This window comes from Phalacrocorax carbo, chromosome 9 (assembly GCF_963921805.1).
Source record: "Phalacrocorax carbo chromosome 9, bPhaCar2.1, whole genome shotgun sequence".
NCBI lineage: Eukaryota > Metazoa > Chordata > Aves > Suliformes > Phalacrocoracidae > Phalacrocorax > Phalacrocorax carbo.
The window spans coordinates 5328079-5342873 of record NC_087521.1 but is presented as its reverse complement, the minus strand read 5'-3'; the positions used below and the strand labels follow the sequence as shown (position 1 = coordinate 5342873).

Below are 14795 nucleotides of genomic sequence, written 5' to 3'. Positions count from 1 at the left end.
ATGAAAGATAAATATTACAGGCAATTCGCACTTCATGAAAGGATAAAAGTGTCAGTGTGTAGGTACCAGTTTTACTGCAGGCCATAATCAGCAAGTAAACGAAAGAGCAAACGTCTAAAAAGTTTATAGCCCTCTATGAAGGCCTCGTCTTGTCAGGTATTGATTTAGGTTTTCAGAGGACTTTGCCAGTGTTAAACAAAGTGAGTGTTTGTGAACTTAGAGGACATGTTTCACCTCTGCCAACAAAAGTTGCCTCAAGCTAAACGTGAATATGTTCCCATTGCTTTAATATAAGGAAATGGAAGAAACTGTTCCTTACACAACTATTTTCTTCTTAAATAGAGGGCAGTCCAGAGTGAATGTTTCATATTCTCCACCTTCTCCACAAACATGGACTCCATATTTCGCAGAAAGCTAACACAAAAGGGAAATCAAAATACATAAGTATTACATTAAAGCAGTCTATTAAATATATTTTGCTGAAAATTTCAGTACGCACTTTCTAAAAGAGTACCCATTACAAGGCTAAAAAACCCCAAATATCATAGAGGGTTCTTGATTTCTTTGTATGTGCATTACAGCGACCTAAAAATTACCGATGTGTTTTATTTTAAGTAGAACTGGCACTGTAACATTCAGATAAACGAATGAATTCCTAGTCCTCCTTCCTCAGTGGCCATGAAAGGTTGTTCAGACTCTCATACTTGTCTATCTTTCTTTAGCATAGATCACTTCTGTGAGCAGCTTGTACTGTAAATCAACACAAGAAGTAGCACTTCACAAAGAAGAATGCAATGAACGCAGTTTTTGGCAACAGGTTCAACAACTGTGTTCTATATTTTGGTAAATATCCATTCTTTCAAAAACTTCTAACAAACAGAACCAACAAGAGTTTTCTAAGTCAGAAACAAAAAGCTAAAGCAAGATCTAAAGAGGGAGCAACATGCTGTTTCCTTTAAATTGTACGGAATATACTTTATAAATCAACATATACATTAATGAATATTCCTGAAGCTCTGGATATCCCACTAAAACACATAACTAAATAAAACATTACATTCAAAATAAAGACATGACTATCTTAATTACTCCCTGTTTTATAAATGAGCAGCTTTGGAGCAGGAAAAAGGTTCTTTTCCTGGAGTAAGGAGTGCACAACTGCTGAATAGTTCACTGTAATTCTGTATTTACGTACTGTACTGATAGGTAGTAATCAAGCACCTGTACCACGCCTGAGCATGGGGACACTCTCCCTTTTTCTGCAGGAGAAATCTGTCTCCTCATCAGCAGACTATATCACCTTCCAAAGTGTCCCAGCACTAGCTGCTTCAAGCCAAGACCTACGTTTTTTCACATTAAGCAAGCATTAACATTCTGCTTCAAGTAGTTCACAAGAACGTGAACTGCAGTCTTCAACTCCATTGCAAACACCAATGTCCCTATTGGGCATATTGATTTAAGCCTCTTATGTTTTTCCTTAGAGGAACAGACGCCCACCCACGATGCAGGCAAACAAAAGTCCTGAATCCTCCTCAGCCTCTATTTTGGGGAAAAGTATAAATGCTCTGAGAAAACAATAACTTGGTAGTGCTCCATGTGACCGTTTAGTTGCCTGGTGGTATAGAACCTAAATCTCTTTTGGAACATATATTAAATCATTTTTCAATGTCTTGTTATGAGAGGTATTTTTCATTTTTCCTTTCACATTCTCTTTTAAAGAAACAGAACAGAAGAAAGTCTTTAATCAAGTGCTCATTAAAAAATTACACTCCTGACATAAAAGAGAACTCCATTTGTCAACAATGGCAACAAGCTTTCCATAGGACAAATACATCCAAGAATAATATGTTGATGCAATAAGTAGGTACAACCTACAAAACAGTTAGTCAAAACCCTTTATTCTTGCTCTCGTCATAGCTTCCAATGCAAAAAAAACCTAAAAAAAAATATTTTAAAAAAATGAAAGAGAGAAAACCAGGAAAGATCTTTATAACTGTAACCTTTGCACAGTGAATGCGAGGAGTGACTGTTTACAAGCCACTTTCAAAAGCGGTAGCTCTGCTTGTAAACATCAGTGCCTGGAACAATGACTGGCAATTAACATTGCGTACTCAAAAGATGTGAGACTATTCCTATCTTTGTTGTGGGGAATCCTCATTTTCAATGTCACTGGCTTCAAGATCATTCCTGACACCAATTATACAAGGTGCTAAAGGATTTTCAGTTCCCACTAATGTCAACAGGAACTGAGGATATTCAGCAGCTCATAGTACAGATTCTTAATGTTCATTTAACAAAGTTAGCAATATTTTTTAAATGTCATAGATGACATCAGAACTTTGCCTTTTAGTCATTTAGAACATTAATGTTTTTTGAAGACCAATTATTTTGTTTTGCAAGTTGGATGTTACATTCATAACAATATAACAGCTTAGACTCTAAACTAAATTTTATGATTGCTAAATCTGCCTTCTAGTTCAGATGAGCCAGAAAACAGCAAATTTACAAATTAGACTTAACTAAAAATGCAAGTCCAAATCAAAAGCCAAAAGAAATATATGATTAAAACATCTTCTAGACTACATAAAATTAATCTTAACCCAAAACCACAGTGAGACACAAGGTACATAAAAGATCAGCCCAAACTTTACCCGAAGAACAGTCTCTGACTACCTTGGGAATGAAACACAAGGATTAAAGCCGACTTTCTCATTTAAGTTTTGTAATCAAAGATATTAATTCAAGTGCTTCCTATACGAAGTCAAGACTTTGTTCCCAAACAAAAATTGTAAATTCTCTATAATTACAGAAACGCTCTTAACATCAAGAAGTACTCATCAACTTCTAAGGCAAGCATAGAAATGACTAAACGTTTTCTTATTGTCTTTTAGCAGAGACAGAACTACCGACAAATATAACCATACCATGCAGTTACCATTCTATTAATAAATTCTAAGGCGAGTGTAAGCAGCCCAAGAGATTTGGCAAGTTGCCAACAAAGTCTTTAGTGTAAAAAGCTAGGGCCCCTCGTATATAGGGAACAGTGGGACATGAAAGCAATTTAATAATTTAGCAATTATGTAGCAACCCTTCATCAATAATTAATCAAACACCTATCATTTAGAAAAAAGCATTAATTCAAGAACTATCCTTGACACAATGCCAATGTCCTGGGCCAGTAAAATTCACCCCGATAAAAGGATGGGTTGCAGATCATCATTGTACTCATAAGTTCAACCTTCTATATGTAAAGTCAGAAAAAAATTGCAAAATTAAATCAAAGTTTTTCCCACTCAATACTCCTCCATTTTTCTGCTGCTACAGCAGCAAAACCACCTCACCCTTATGTCAGTAATTATTATCATTTCTATGGTACACATAAACTAAAGTAAATCAGAAGACTGAAAATTTAGGTAACAATATATTTTTCCAAAGTTAAATAATTCCATGGATGAAATGAGGGCTGGGTTGTGGGTTTGTTGTGTTGGTGTTGGGTTTTTTTGTTTTGGTTTTGTTTATTGTTTGATTTTCCTTTTTTGTTGTTGTTGTTTTCCCCTATTAACATTGACACGCCTCTTATAATGTCTCAACAAGAGATTTTTTTCTGAAAAAAATTATTACTTCAAGCTTATTTCTTATACGTCCAAAAGACTAATTATAATAGGCACATTACAGTAATACAAGGTGACATCTATTTTATTGCCTGTTCCTTAAGGGAAACTTTTAGTATAGAAAGAACTAAGTAAGTCCTAATACCTGATCTGTAGTATCAGAGAAGTTGAACTTTGTAAGTACATGCTAAAACGTAAAGCAGGATACTCCCTACCAATCCCAGATGACTCACCATGTCATACATGTTGCGGTTCAATATCAAAGACTCTCTTACATTCAACATTGGCATTTTTCTGGGCACCGAATGTATGAAGATATGACATGGTTTTCAACAAAACAAGTGGAACACTGTTTAATTCATTTTAAACAGAACTGCAAAAATTCTCACAAACTTGCACACCATACTAGGGAAAATGCTGTAATAAACAGCCCTGCGCCTAGCTGAATGAACAACTGTGTAAAGTAACAATAGATGTCAACAGAGAGCCCGAAGGAAAATCCCACAAGAACAGGAAAAAGCATAAATCGGCAAAAAACCCAACAAGAACAACAAATTCCAATGAATTTGTCGTGAAATTTGAAATTACTGTTTCAATAATACAACACAAATCAAAAATACAAGAATATATAAAGCTATCATAGTTTTTGCAATGTTAAAAATTAATTTATTATGCTGTTTGCTTTGGTGTGGTCAGAATATTAAATTTTATCTCTCCTTCTTACTGAAAACTGTGACCTTCTTGCTCTCACGTTCTGTCTACCAGAACCTCTGATGCTGAAGACTTCATTGGTTTGCAAAAGAGTATTATTCACATCATAAACCTAGGCATTTCTCTTCAGTTTATAGTTAATGATTTGGTTTTATGAGGCCTTAAAGCCAACTAAGTATCCAGTAAAAACCGATTTATTTGGACTGACTTTGACTTTCATAGCATGTACGGGCACAAGAAACAGCTACATGGACAAATAACCAGCTGTGCAGTCTCCCCTACAATGGCCTGGCCACAGTTCCAAGTGGGGTCAGAATGCCCTACTAGTTCTACACCTTAAGCTATGCAGTCATTGCTTTGCTTACTGCTGTAGGAACAAAAGATAAAACCTGCAAACGTGGGTTTCAAGAAGTATTAAACCATGACAGTAAGATTTTCCATGAAACCAAGTAAGAATCACTTCACTTCAGCCATCAAACATCAGGAAGAATACATTTAATTCCCCAAAATACCAGGTACTTTTGGATTTCTTAGTTTATTATTTTCTTTTTAAAATTAATGATGGTGAAATCAAATGGAGAAGAATGCTTCTTCATATACCCTATTAACATAACTAAAATTGCAATACCATCTGCTACAGTTTTAAAGAAAGTCAAGACTACTGATTCACCTGAGGTGAGCAGCTACTCGTCTGCAGCCCCACTGAGGTTGCAACCTGAATTTTGCTAACAGAAGATTTCTGTGAACACAGGGCCTGTACTTTTCTCCTTTTGGCTTATTTAACAAGTCCCACATAAATATTAATTCATCCAAATGTGACTGACCGGTATGGAAATGATATTACACTAAAGCTGATGCTTCTGTTAAATCTGTTCCACGCTAAATCGTTCATTGTTTCCTGATTACAAAGTTTTACCCTTCCTTAGCCGTCACTTACTAAGATTCTAAAGAAACAGCTCTGACCAAGAGAAACATTGCTTTAGTGATCTGCACCAACACACTGGGGGAGGATCACTTAAACGTTTATCATACCCTTAAAACCATTATTACAACCATTATTTACTTGTGGCACCAAAGATCTTCCAAACAACCTTTCTGGGAACTTATCAATCCATAGCCATCTCTACAGTACACGTAGCACACGACTTCGCGCGCCAGTAAGAATGTTGTTCCACAGTAATGCTACTCTTGCACTATGGAGCATGCCGCTGTCAGAGCAGGCCTGTGACACAAACATTGAGAGCAACGAAGACTCCGGTCCGGCATGCTCATGCAGTGCAACGCCAACGTTGCAGTCAAGCTCCTGGAAGCAGTCTAACCGTCTTCACAAGTGGTGAGCTAAAACTTGTGGGCTCTCGTTCTCAGGGGCTTATTTGTTGAGCCAAACAGCCTCGTTAATAATACAGCTTCCAATTCAAAGTTAGCCCAGTGTTCAATTAGGTTATATTACCTAATCCAAAAGCTCACTGATGCTTGAAGGGGTGATCCCATCCCCTCTTCCTTCCTTTTCCTGTAAAAATCCAATCTATACTTTTCAGACAGAATAAATCCACTCTCTTTTCTAATTATTCTAGGATCTTATTGATATCCCTAGATTTAGAACTATTTACTGGTTTAAGTCTACCTTTATTATCACCCCATGAAATAAAACATCTGCTAATAAAACAATATGAACAAATATTTTATATATAGTTAATGTATACTTATTTTTTGTATACTCCTACTATAATCCCTGCCACTGCTTTTTTACCCATGCTACAAGTATTTAGGAAGATAATTATTTCCCTGCTTCCCTTCCCTTTTTCTGGAGCAGGAGAAAGCACCTCTCCTTCCCACCCCTGGTATTCCTGAATCATTGCTGTAGTTGAGATGATCTAAAGATATAAGTGAAGGAGGACTTACAAAAAGAGATAATGAAGGGGATTTTTACATCAACTATTTTATAGCAAAGGATGGGGAAGGTTTCTGGGTAGATTCTCCAGCTCTGAAGCAGAAGCAGCAAACTTCAGGCTAAGAACAGACCAACAACAAACCTTCAAGAAAGACTATTTGAATGTCACGGACCTTGATTCTTCCTCTTCAGCTTTGCCATGTACCTATTATCTATCCTCTTCTCTCCAGCCATGTCAATGACTAACAAAATGAATTAAACTCAAGATAAAATTCCTATTTAACTTCTCTATCTTTCAGCAGCAAGAGATTTTTAAAGTTCCTAACAAATGATTTTTCCTTCTCCAAGTTTGCAATGCCCTTAAGTGTTCCAGAAAAACTGCTTACAAAGCCAGGCTGAACAGTAACTATCCAGATTAACACCAAAAAGTATTTTTAGGAGATCATTTTGCGCAAATTTAGAGAGCTTACACTGATAAAAGTTACAGCAAGTCTCTCTCAATAGCCAAACATGCAGATAATTGTGGGGTTTTAACAGGCTTGAGGATAAGGAACTGTGGTAAATTGGCTTTGTCACAGAAAATATATGTAAACATGCTTTCAGAGCTGTCACTCTTCGCTTGATGTTTGATGCTTCTACCTTAAACTCAAAGAAGACTCATGTACAAAATCTGGTCTCTTTCCTTAGTTAAATAGTATTTCTTTAAATAAATCTGTTAGCTCTGCCTAAAGCATTTTCCTGCTTTGCGGACTGCATAACCCTTTGCACAGAATTAAGTACATACTCTGGAACAAACCTCTTATTCCAGTTTTGAAAGGTCCTGCTGTGTGTAGTCTGACTGTGTAAAAATGGTAGGAAACCTTCAGATGGGGATATCTGTGGGGGAGTTTTGTATCACTTACGATTTTGCCACTACCATTCCTTGCTGTGAGAGTCTCTAACTTCCATGCAATTACTTAGCTTTATCATATAAACATAGGAGTTTATATGATATAGGAGTTACAGCTCCCTTAACATGGACGTTTCTTGCCTTTCGTTTGTTCTAACGGCACTAGCACCATTTGTGAACTACCTCCAGAAAGAATGTTTTTCATATTGAAAGTGCATACCAGAAGCTTATATTCTATGTACAAAGATAAGTCTTGGGTTAGTACCTAATTTCTGAAAGTAACTAAGTAATTTTTTATTAAGTTAATTTTACTGAATTTCTGCCTATGTTACTTTTTAATTGCAACTTGACTTGTATGAGTATCCTTTAAGTAATACGCACCTCCAAAAGATAAGGCTCCATTTGATCCAGAGTTTTCCCTAGATGCTTATCTGGATCTAAACCTGCAAAAAAGAGAAGGGTAAAAATATTTTTTGAGACTGATATGACATCAAGAAAGTTTTTTTCTTCTGGTTTATTTGTTTGTGGGTTTGTGTTCAGTTTTTTTTTAATATAGCCATGTCTCCCTTAGAAACTAGTCACACTGTATCGAAAATAATTTCTATTCTAAAAACACACTTAGTCAGAATTTTCTCTTATCCCCTCTGGGCAACTGGTTTCCATGTTTGTGGAAAAATAAGGCCAATTACTGCATGTCAACTGGAAAAGCTGCTGTTTTCCTTTCTTAGAAATTTCACTAACCAGTGAAGTAAACACGAGGGTCCATGGTAATAAAAATACTGCACAGAAATAGCCTCATTGAGTCAGAAGTTACCTTTGTAGATACCTATTAAATTAAAATTCAAGCTAATTTTTTTATAGTTCCTGCAAATCACTGGAAGGGACACAGACTCTTTTCTGCAACAAAACCTTTTTTGCTGAATCACATTCTCTGTGTGTGTGTGACCCACAGAAAAGAAGTAAGAATTAAAAAGGATGGAGATATAAAGAAAACTCAGACTTACAGAATGTCTCGAATGTTGTACTTTTTGATCCATCACAAAATACGCTGTATGATATCTACATTTTGATTTATTTTTCTTGGTAAAAAAATTAAGTCCAATTAACATTTGATAATTCCTTTTGACTTGCCCCTCTGTGCTCGTTTCACCTTTTTGACTTTATGAGTTTTGCCAACTCATGGCTGTTAAATGGTCACTTCTCAGGAATAAATCAAATAATTGGCAGAAATCAGTGCTGAGACAAAAATCACCCAAGAACAACTGTTTCAAGAACTGAAACCTTCCTCAACCAAATAAATATCCTAGTTGGATTTGATACTAATTGTTCAAAAGGTATTAACATTCAAAGTAAATGAGAAAAACCAAAATGATGACTTCAGAAAGTGAAGGAACGCTGGAAGATTTTCACATTTTTTTTACTACTCTTAATTATTGTGGTTTGGGGTTTTTTGGTACTGATCGCCATACTTGTCTATTTTTTCCTACTCCACTGCTTTATACAATAATGGGTATCATTAAAGAGCTGCCACCAAAATGACTCCATTTAGAAGCAATTTCTGAAGTATGTACCTTGCAAAGCACTTAGATCACTGATGATGAAAGCTGTTATATAAATGTATTGTACACTATTACATAAAGATGCTGCTGAGTTCAAATAGCTGATATGCCTTTTAATTTTTACAATGATGGTCTTGGTATATTTAAATTCCTGTGAAACTAAAACAAGTTAGAGTGAATGAGATCTCAAAACATTAATAAAATTTTTAAATATTTCATTAAAGCACATTAAAAATTCCCTATCCAGGGGAACACTTTAAAAACTGCTTAATAATTAAAGTGAAAGAGGACTGAGAGTTTTTTCCTCCCTCTATTCTTTTTTGATATTGGTTTATGGCTCTTTATTAACAGACTAAAGATGTGTGCTGTTAGATATAAGATAATGGTAAGTTATGCTTGTGGAAATAATTTTGAAACATCTTCATTTTATTTCAAGAACTCCAGTGATTCCGGTGATGTCTTCCAACTTACACCAGCTTAGCATTATGTCCTTGATTTTAATGGGATAGTTAGTAAGCTAAACTAGCATTTTTTCTTAAAATAAACGAATAATAACAAGTAACATTACAGTACTCATTTCACACACTTACATTAACATTCTTCATTAACACAATTACTTTTCTAAGAAGCACAACCCCTCTCCTTGGTAAAAACAAACTGGTTTCCAAATTTAAACCAAGGGACACATTGCAAACGTGTGTGAAGGGAAAAAGTTGTCAGAACCAGACACACTAATGCATTATTTCTTTCACAGCCTCTCTCCAATATTAAGAAGGTTATACCTACTGTTTTGCCCCCCAATGAACACAAAAGAATAATTTAAAAGAAACTATTACAGAAATAGTATACAAAAATACAAATACGTTGACCGTGTATACACTATGGGTAAACTCTTTAGTAATAACCCACACCTACATGAAAGAAATCTGTGAAAGTGCAATGTACCCTTTCTGTTTCTGCGTAGAATTCCATTTTTGGATAGCTTGTCTTTCTTTGGAAAAACATTATTTCCTTTAGTTTCCCGTAGGTTTGTATTGTGAGTGAATAGAGACGAGACTGTCTGTTAAAGGCACCAAGAACCAATGTAACCTGTAATTTGCAGAACCCATAATCCACGTCTCAAATCTCTAATGATATGCATGTATAGATGAAGCTGCATGTCTACTGCTACTACCAGTATAATAAAGTATCTATAACCATACTTACAGAACAGTTAATATAAATCTATACTTCTACTTGGTATGCTTTTCTTTAAACAAAGCAGTACATTGATTCAATTCTTAAAATTACTTGGGCTAAAAAGAAAAACAATGTATTGTAAATTCTTAGTACATTCCATTTAACCACATCCTCCAGATTTTTCCTTCATGAAACTCGATGTGAAGAAAGCTGGATGGATGGATGTTGGATAAACCAACAACAAGGTCCAGGGCCTGGATGACTGTATGTAGAATTAAGAAATTAATTAGGAAGGGAACTATAATTTGCAGCACTGACATCCATTTTACTTAACTTGCATGTATCAATGGGAAGCAATTACAATTCAATTAAAATATTCACTTTTATTACTTTACTGACTGACCTTGAAGTTAATGCCTGCTTTATTTAATTGCATCGTCTATGAATAAATGTTAACCCTAGAATGTTATGCCCCATTATTTTCAATGCATTTTTAACTCCCCAACTGAACTACATCAGTCAATTTATTATGTGCTGTCAAGAGAGCAAGTGGGCCTTTATTTCTTTGAGATAGACCGGTACATGATGACAGAAGCATCTCGAAAGATTTGATAATGCTGTTTTTAACAGTGTTCGGTAAAACAAATTGTGCTCTCATCTCCAGTTTTGTGGCCTAGTTTTACTGTAAAATCAGTACGTGATAGCGCAAACGGTATCATCACTTCAAAATAATTTCTACTCCATCTGTAATTCCTGATAAATCCACCGACAGGAGCAGAACTCCTTCCTGCAGATATCACAATGGTTGCAGAGCTCTCTTACACACAGCCACAAGACAGGTGCTGTAGAGCACTGCAGCAATTTCAAAAGACCGGGGCAGAAATGCAGGGCTTTGCTCTGTAGTGAAAAAAATGTACCAAAGAACATTACTAAAAGGCATTTCACTACTGTTAAGTTATGCAAAAGAACTGCATTTTAAATGGTTCGCTTTGTACACATGTATTAGTGTAGCATAAAGCCCTCACCTGAGGGGTAACTACCTGATATCACTTGCATTTACCAAGACCATTAGAAAATCAAGTTCCATTTTCATGGCATTACATTCAGCTAATAAAATTCCCATTCTAGAGTCTCATCTTACTAACAAGAACAGGTTTTATACATGTTCAGCATTTAAAAATAGTCTTGGTTTTTAAGAAAGACTTTTAACATAAACAATTTTATTTTCGCCTCTTAGAAAAATGCTGAATAAATAAAAATATATCATAATTATTTGTTTTAAGAAATGGTGGTACATAAAGTTCTCTGAAAGCTGCACTGAACCAAACTCTAACCCATAATACACAAACACATTGTGAAAGAATCACTACCACACACACACACATCAATAAAATATGAGTTACGGTTATCTGGTGATAATATAGGGAAAAACCTCTGTCCTCCCCTGACTAACCAACGTTACCATTCAAAAAGTACATCTTATTCCTCTCTGACTTCTTCCATAAAATAAAGTTAAAAACAAATATCCAAAATCACTATCTATTATCAATCTTGAAATTTCATGTACATAGAATTAGCATAGACTTTTGGAGACAAAACTGGAACTTGTTTTGAAGTTACAGCAACTTAAAGTTTCCTTCTTTTTTCTGACTTCTTGAGAAGCATTGTTGAGAAGACTAGTAACTGTCATCATTATGAATGTCAGCGACCGAGACTTAACTTCTGATGATGGAGGACAATATAATTGCACAATAAGGTTTCTGGAAAGATCCTAATCAGCTGCTCACCAAAACCAGAGTTATTTAGATCCTTGAATAAGAAAAGAGGCCATAAAAGACGTAAGTTTTCTGGTACCAAAACCAGTCTCTTTCTCTCTCTTTTCAATTCCTTTTATCAGGAAGAAAGCAGGGTTAACAAGGAGATGATTGGACCTTTAAGGTACAGAAATATAGAAAGAAGGCAAAAGAGTATAAGGATAGATGCAAACACCCACCTTAGAATTGGAACAGACTGAATAGGACTATTTTTGAAGGTAAAATCCTCAACTTTAGGTGTGTTTATTTTTTTTTCTTTCTGAGTATACCACAAAAAATCACTTATTTTCATGAAGCAGGATTAAGCACTACTCTTTAAACGATACAGAATCAAAGAGTACATTTCCAGTGGCACAGGAAAAGCCCATACACTAATGTATTAGTTGGGAAAGCAGGTTTACTCTGCAGGAGTGCAGGAATGTCAGATACCCTTCAGGATGTAGGAGTGCACCTGCCACAGAGATGCTAACGCACTGTAAACTTATACCTTAAATTGCATTGAAGTAAATAATTCCTGGTGTCATATTTAGCTTTCATTTCTATGAAGAGTTGGGAAGTGAACTTTCTGCCTGGTAGCATAACTGACAGGTTTATAGTTGATTCTTAACTTCCTCATAATTTTCGCACATGAAAGGCTGTATTACAATGGTGAACTGGATGGATTCCTTGAATTTCCTTTTCCAAAACATAAAAAAAATTGTAAAAGCTGCTTAATTTTCATATAAAAATGATGGAAAGCAAAATTCAATAAATAGTGGATATTACTCCACCTCTAAAAGATTTGAGGTTAATATACTTCTAATGTATTGTATAAAAGAGCAAAACTCTTGCAACTTGATTATGTGTCTACTTTTTTTTCCCACTCCCCCCATTTTTTTTTTTCCTTTACTTTTTCGTATGGGGTAATTTATCCAGTGTGGGAATAGTACAGGGATGGAATCTGAAGATATAGTAGCTCTTTTCAAGCTAAGGGGTAGAGTTATAAAATGTTAATCCCAAAGTGGTTCTAGAATATGTTTCCAGGGCAGTTTACTTAGGATCACAGTTTATCTTCTTTCTCAGAAGTTCATAAAATATTTTCTAAACCAGGTTATTTTGATGTCATCGCATTTTAGAATTCTAAGAGGTAAAAGGCTCTAAAACTCTTCATAGCAGCAATGTCAATTTTATCTGTAATCCTTTGTGATTTTTTTTTTTAACATCAAAGTTATTTGTGTTCTAGTTACATTCAGGATTCAAAGCAACTTAGTCCTGCCATTTCAGGAACAGAAACCTCAATACATCTTTGAAGAAATTTTGTATTTTTTCATCAAATAACAAGGCAATATTTTCAAGCAGATACTTTTTAAACTCTAAAATGATCATAATTTAAAAAGAGACTGTGGAAGAATCTTTTAATAACAGCATTAAATTGTTTTTAATCAAATCCAAGACCCATACAGCAAATGGTTTAGCTCATTGTAAACACTCTCCAGTCAACTTCCTCTCAGGACTTTCAATAGAATTCCGAGACTTAAAAGTTATTATAGGTTCGGTTCATTCAGCCACATACATATGACTTCCCTAATATAAATCTGTTTTTAGTGTTTTTAATTTGAGCATACTGAAATGTTTTGAGTATAATTACTTTAGGGCATTATTTTTTTACTAATCTATTTAATTCAGAGAGTTCAACCATTACAGCACCATAATTTGGATAAAAAAGGATGCGCTGTTTTGTCCCTGTTAAAGAATTCTGGTATTTCTATGGTTTGAACAGTTCTAGGGCTATAAGCTTTGAAGAAAAGGATTGAAATTTGATTCAGTAGCAGAGAAAGAGTCATGGTGCCAGTGGTAAAATTTGTGTGACTTTCATTAAATCCATCCTCATGCAGATATGTTGTAAACCTTTAAGAAGTCACAGTCTCCAAATGGATCAACAACGACTTCTGACAGGGGAAATCAGTAGACCACCTACTGAAGGGCAAAGGCCAGAGCAGAAATAAAGGATCGGATTAGGACAAGAAGTCTTGTAAAACTTAACAGAATCAGAGAATCACAGAGCAGCCCAGGTTGGAAGGGACCTCAACAGATCATCTGGTCCAACCCTTCCTGGGAAAGGGAGCCTAGATGAGATCATCCAGCACACTGTCCAGTCACGTCTTGAAAGCCTCCAGTGATGGGGACTCTACTACATGTCTGGGGAGGTCCGATTGATTATCCTAGTGATCAATTGTTCTCACTGTAAAAACTTTCTTTCTGACATCAAGATGATGGGATCACCCTGCCAGCAAAGACGACCTTTCCCACTCCCTCTGACTTAATACCGACAATCAAAACAACGTGAGGGATTCTCTCATTTTTCTGCTGCTTTTTCCCTCAACTCAGTGAGAACTGGAAAGCAAGCACCTATGGTTCTAACTACACAGATATGCCTATAAATGTTTGAGTTTATGCTCTGTTTCAGCACAGAAGTCTGCACAGTGAATGTGCATCCATAACTTAAAATCATACCAAACATTAAAGAGCAGCTAGTATTAACAAGCTTACAAGGTGTATTAACAAGACACCACTTCTCCCTCTTGATTTTCATTCTGTTAAGATTATTTCTGCTTTGGACATCACTTACTAAGCTCTTTTTCTTCCACTATTTTTCAGCTCAAAGTTCTCTGACTGTTCTTCTGTCTCCTTCACTAGAACACTTACTTCCTTTTCTCTTTCACTTTAAATGCCTAATTCTTAGTCTGCTGCTTCCATTTCACTTTTTCTTTATATGATTTGATCTCCCCAAAGTGCAAAGTGATCTTTCCACTCTTAAGCCATTTCTCTCCAATTCTCTTTGTCTCTGACACCTCCTTAAGAAGCATTGCACTCAGTAATGTCAACTTTCAACTACTTTTCTGTTTTCAGGCACATTCACTTTCCCGCTCTTCCTTCTAACTCCTGTCATCTGTTTCTACTGAAAATATCGACATCTTTCCCGATCTCCAAACTATAGGCTCAAGAAATAGCAGAGAGGGAATCATATATCTCTCTAACCTGTATCTAGATCCACTTACGTAAACGATTATAAAACATTATTTATTTTTCTGTAACACACTTTATTTTCAAACATTTCTTTATACCCATGCACTAAAAGCTCTTTCTAAAACCTCATCTTAC

The 14795-nt window shown here is 35.5% G+C and overlaps 1 protein-coding gene across 11 annotated transcripts in view; it reads right to left on the bottom strand.

Moving 5' to 3' along the window:
* The window catches only part of DPH6 (diphthamine biosynthesis 6), a 208780-nt gene that overhangs the window by 136782 nt on the left and 57203 nt on the right, over positions 1-14795 (bottom strand). For all 11 annotated transcript variants that reach the window (XR_010374393.1, XR_010374394.1, XR_010374392.1 and 8 more), the window contains exons 6-7: positions 7484-7545; positions 320-414 (exon numbers count right to left, since the gene is read on the bottom strand). Coding sequence is in view for 7 of the 11 variants with exons in the window: in XM_064460168.1 (XP_064316238.1) it covers positions 320-414; positions 7484-7545 (157 nt within the window). In the remaining 4 variants the exon portion in view is untranslated. The remainder of the gene's footprint in view (positions 1-319; positions 415-7483; positions 7546-14795) is intronic.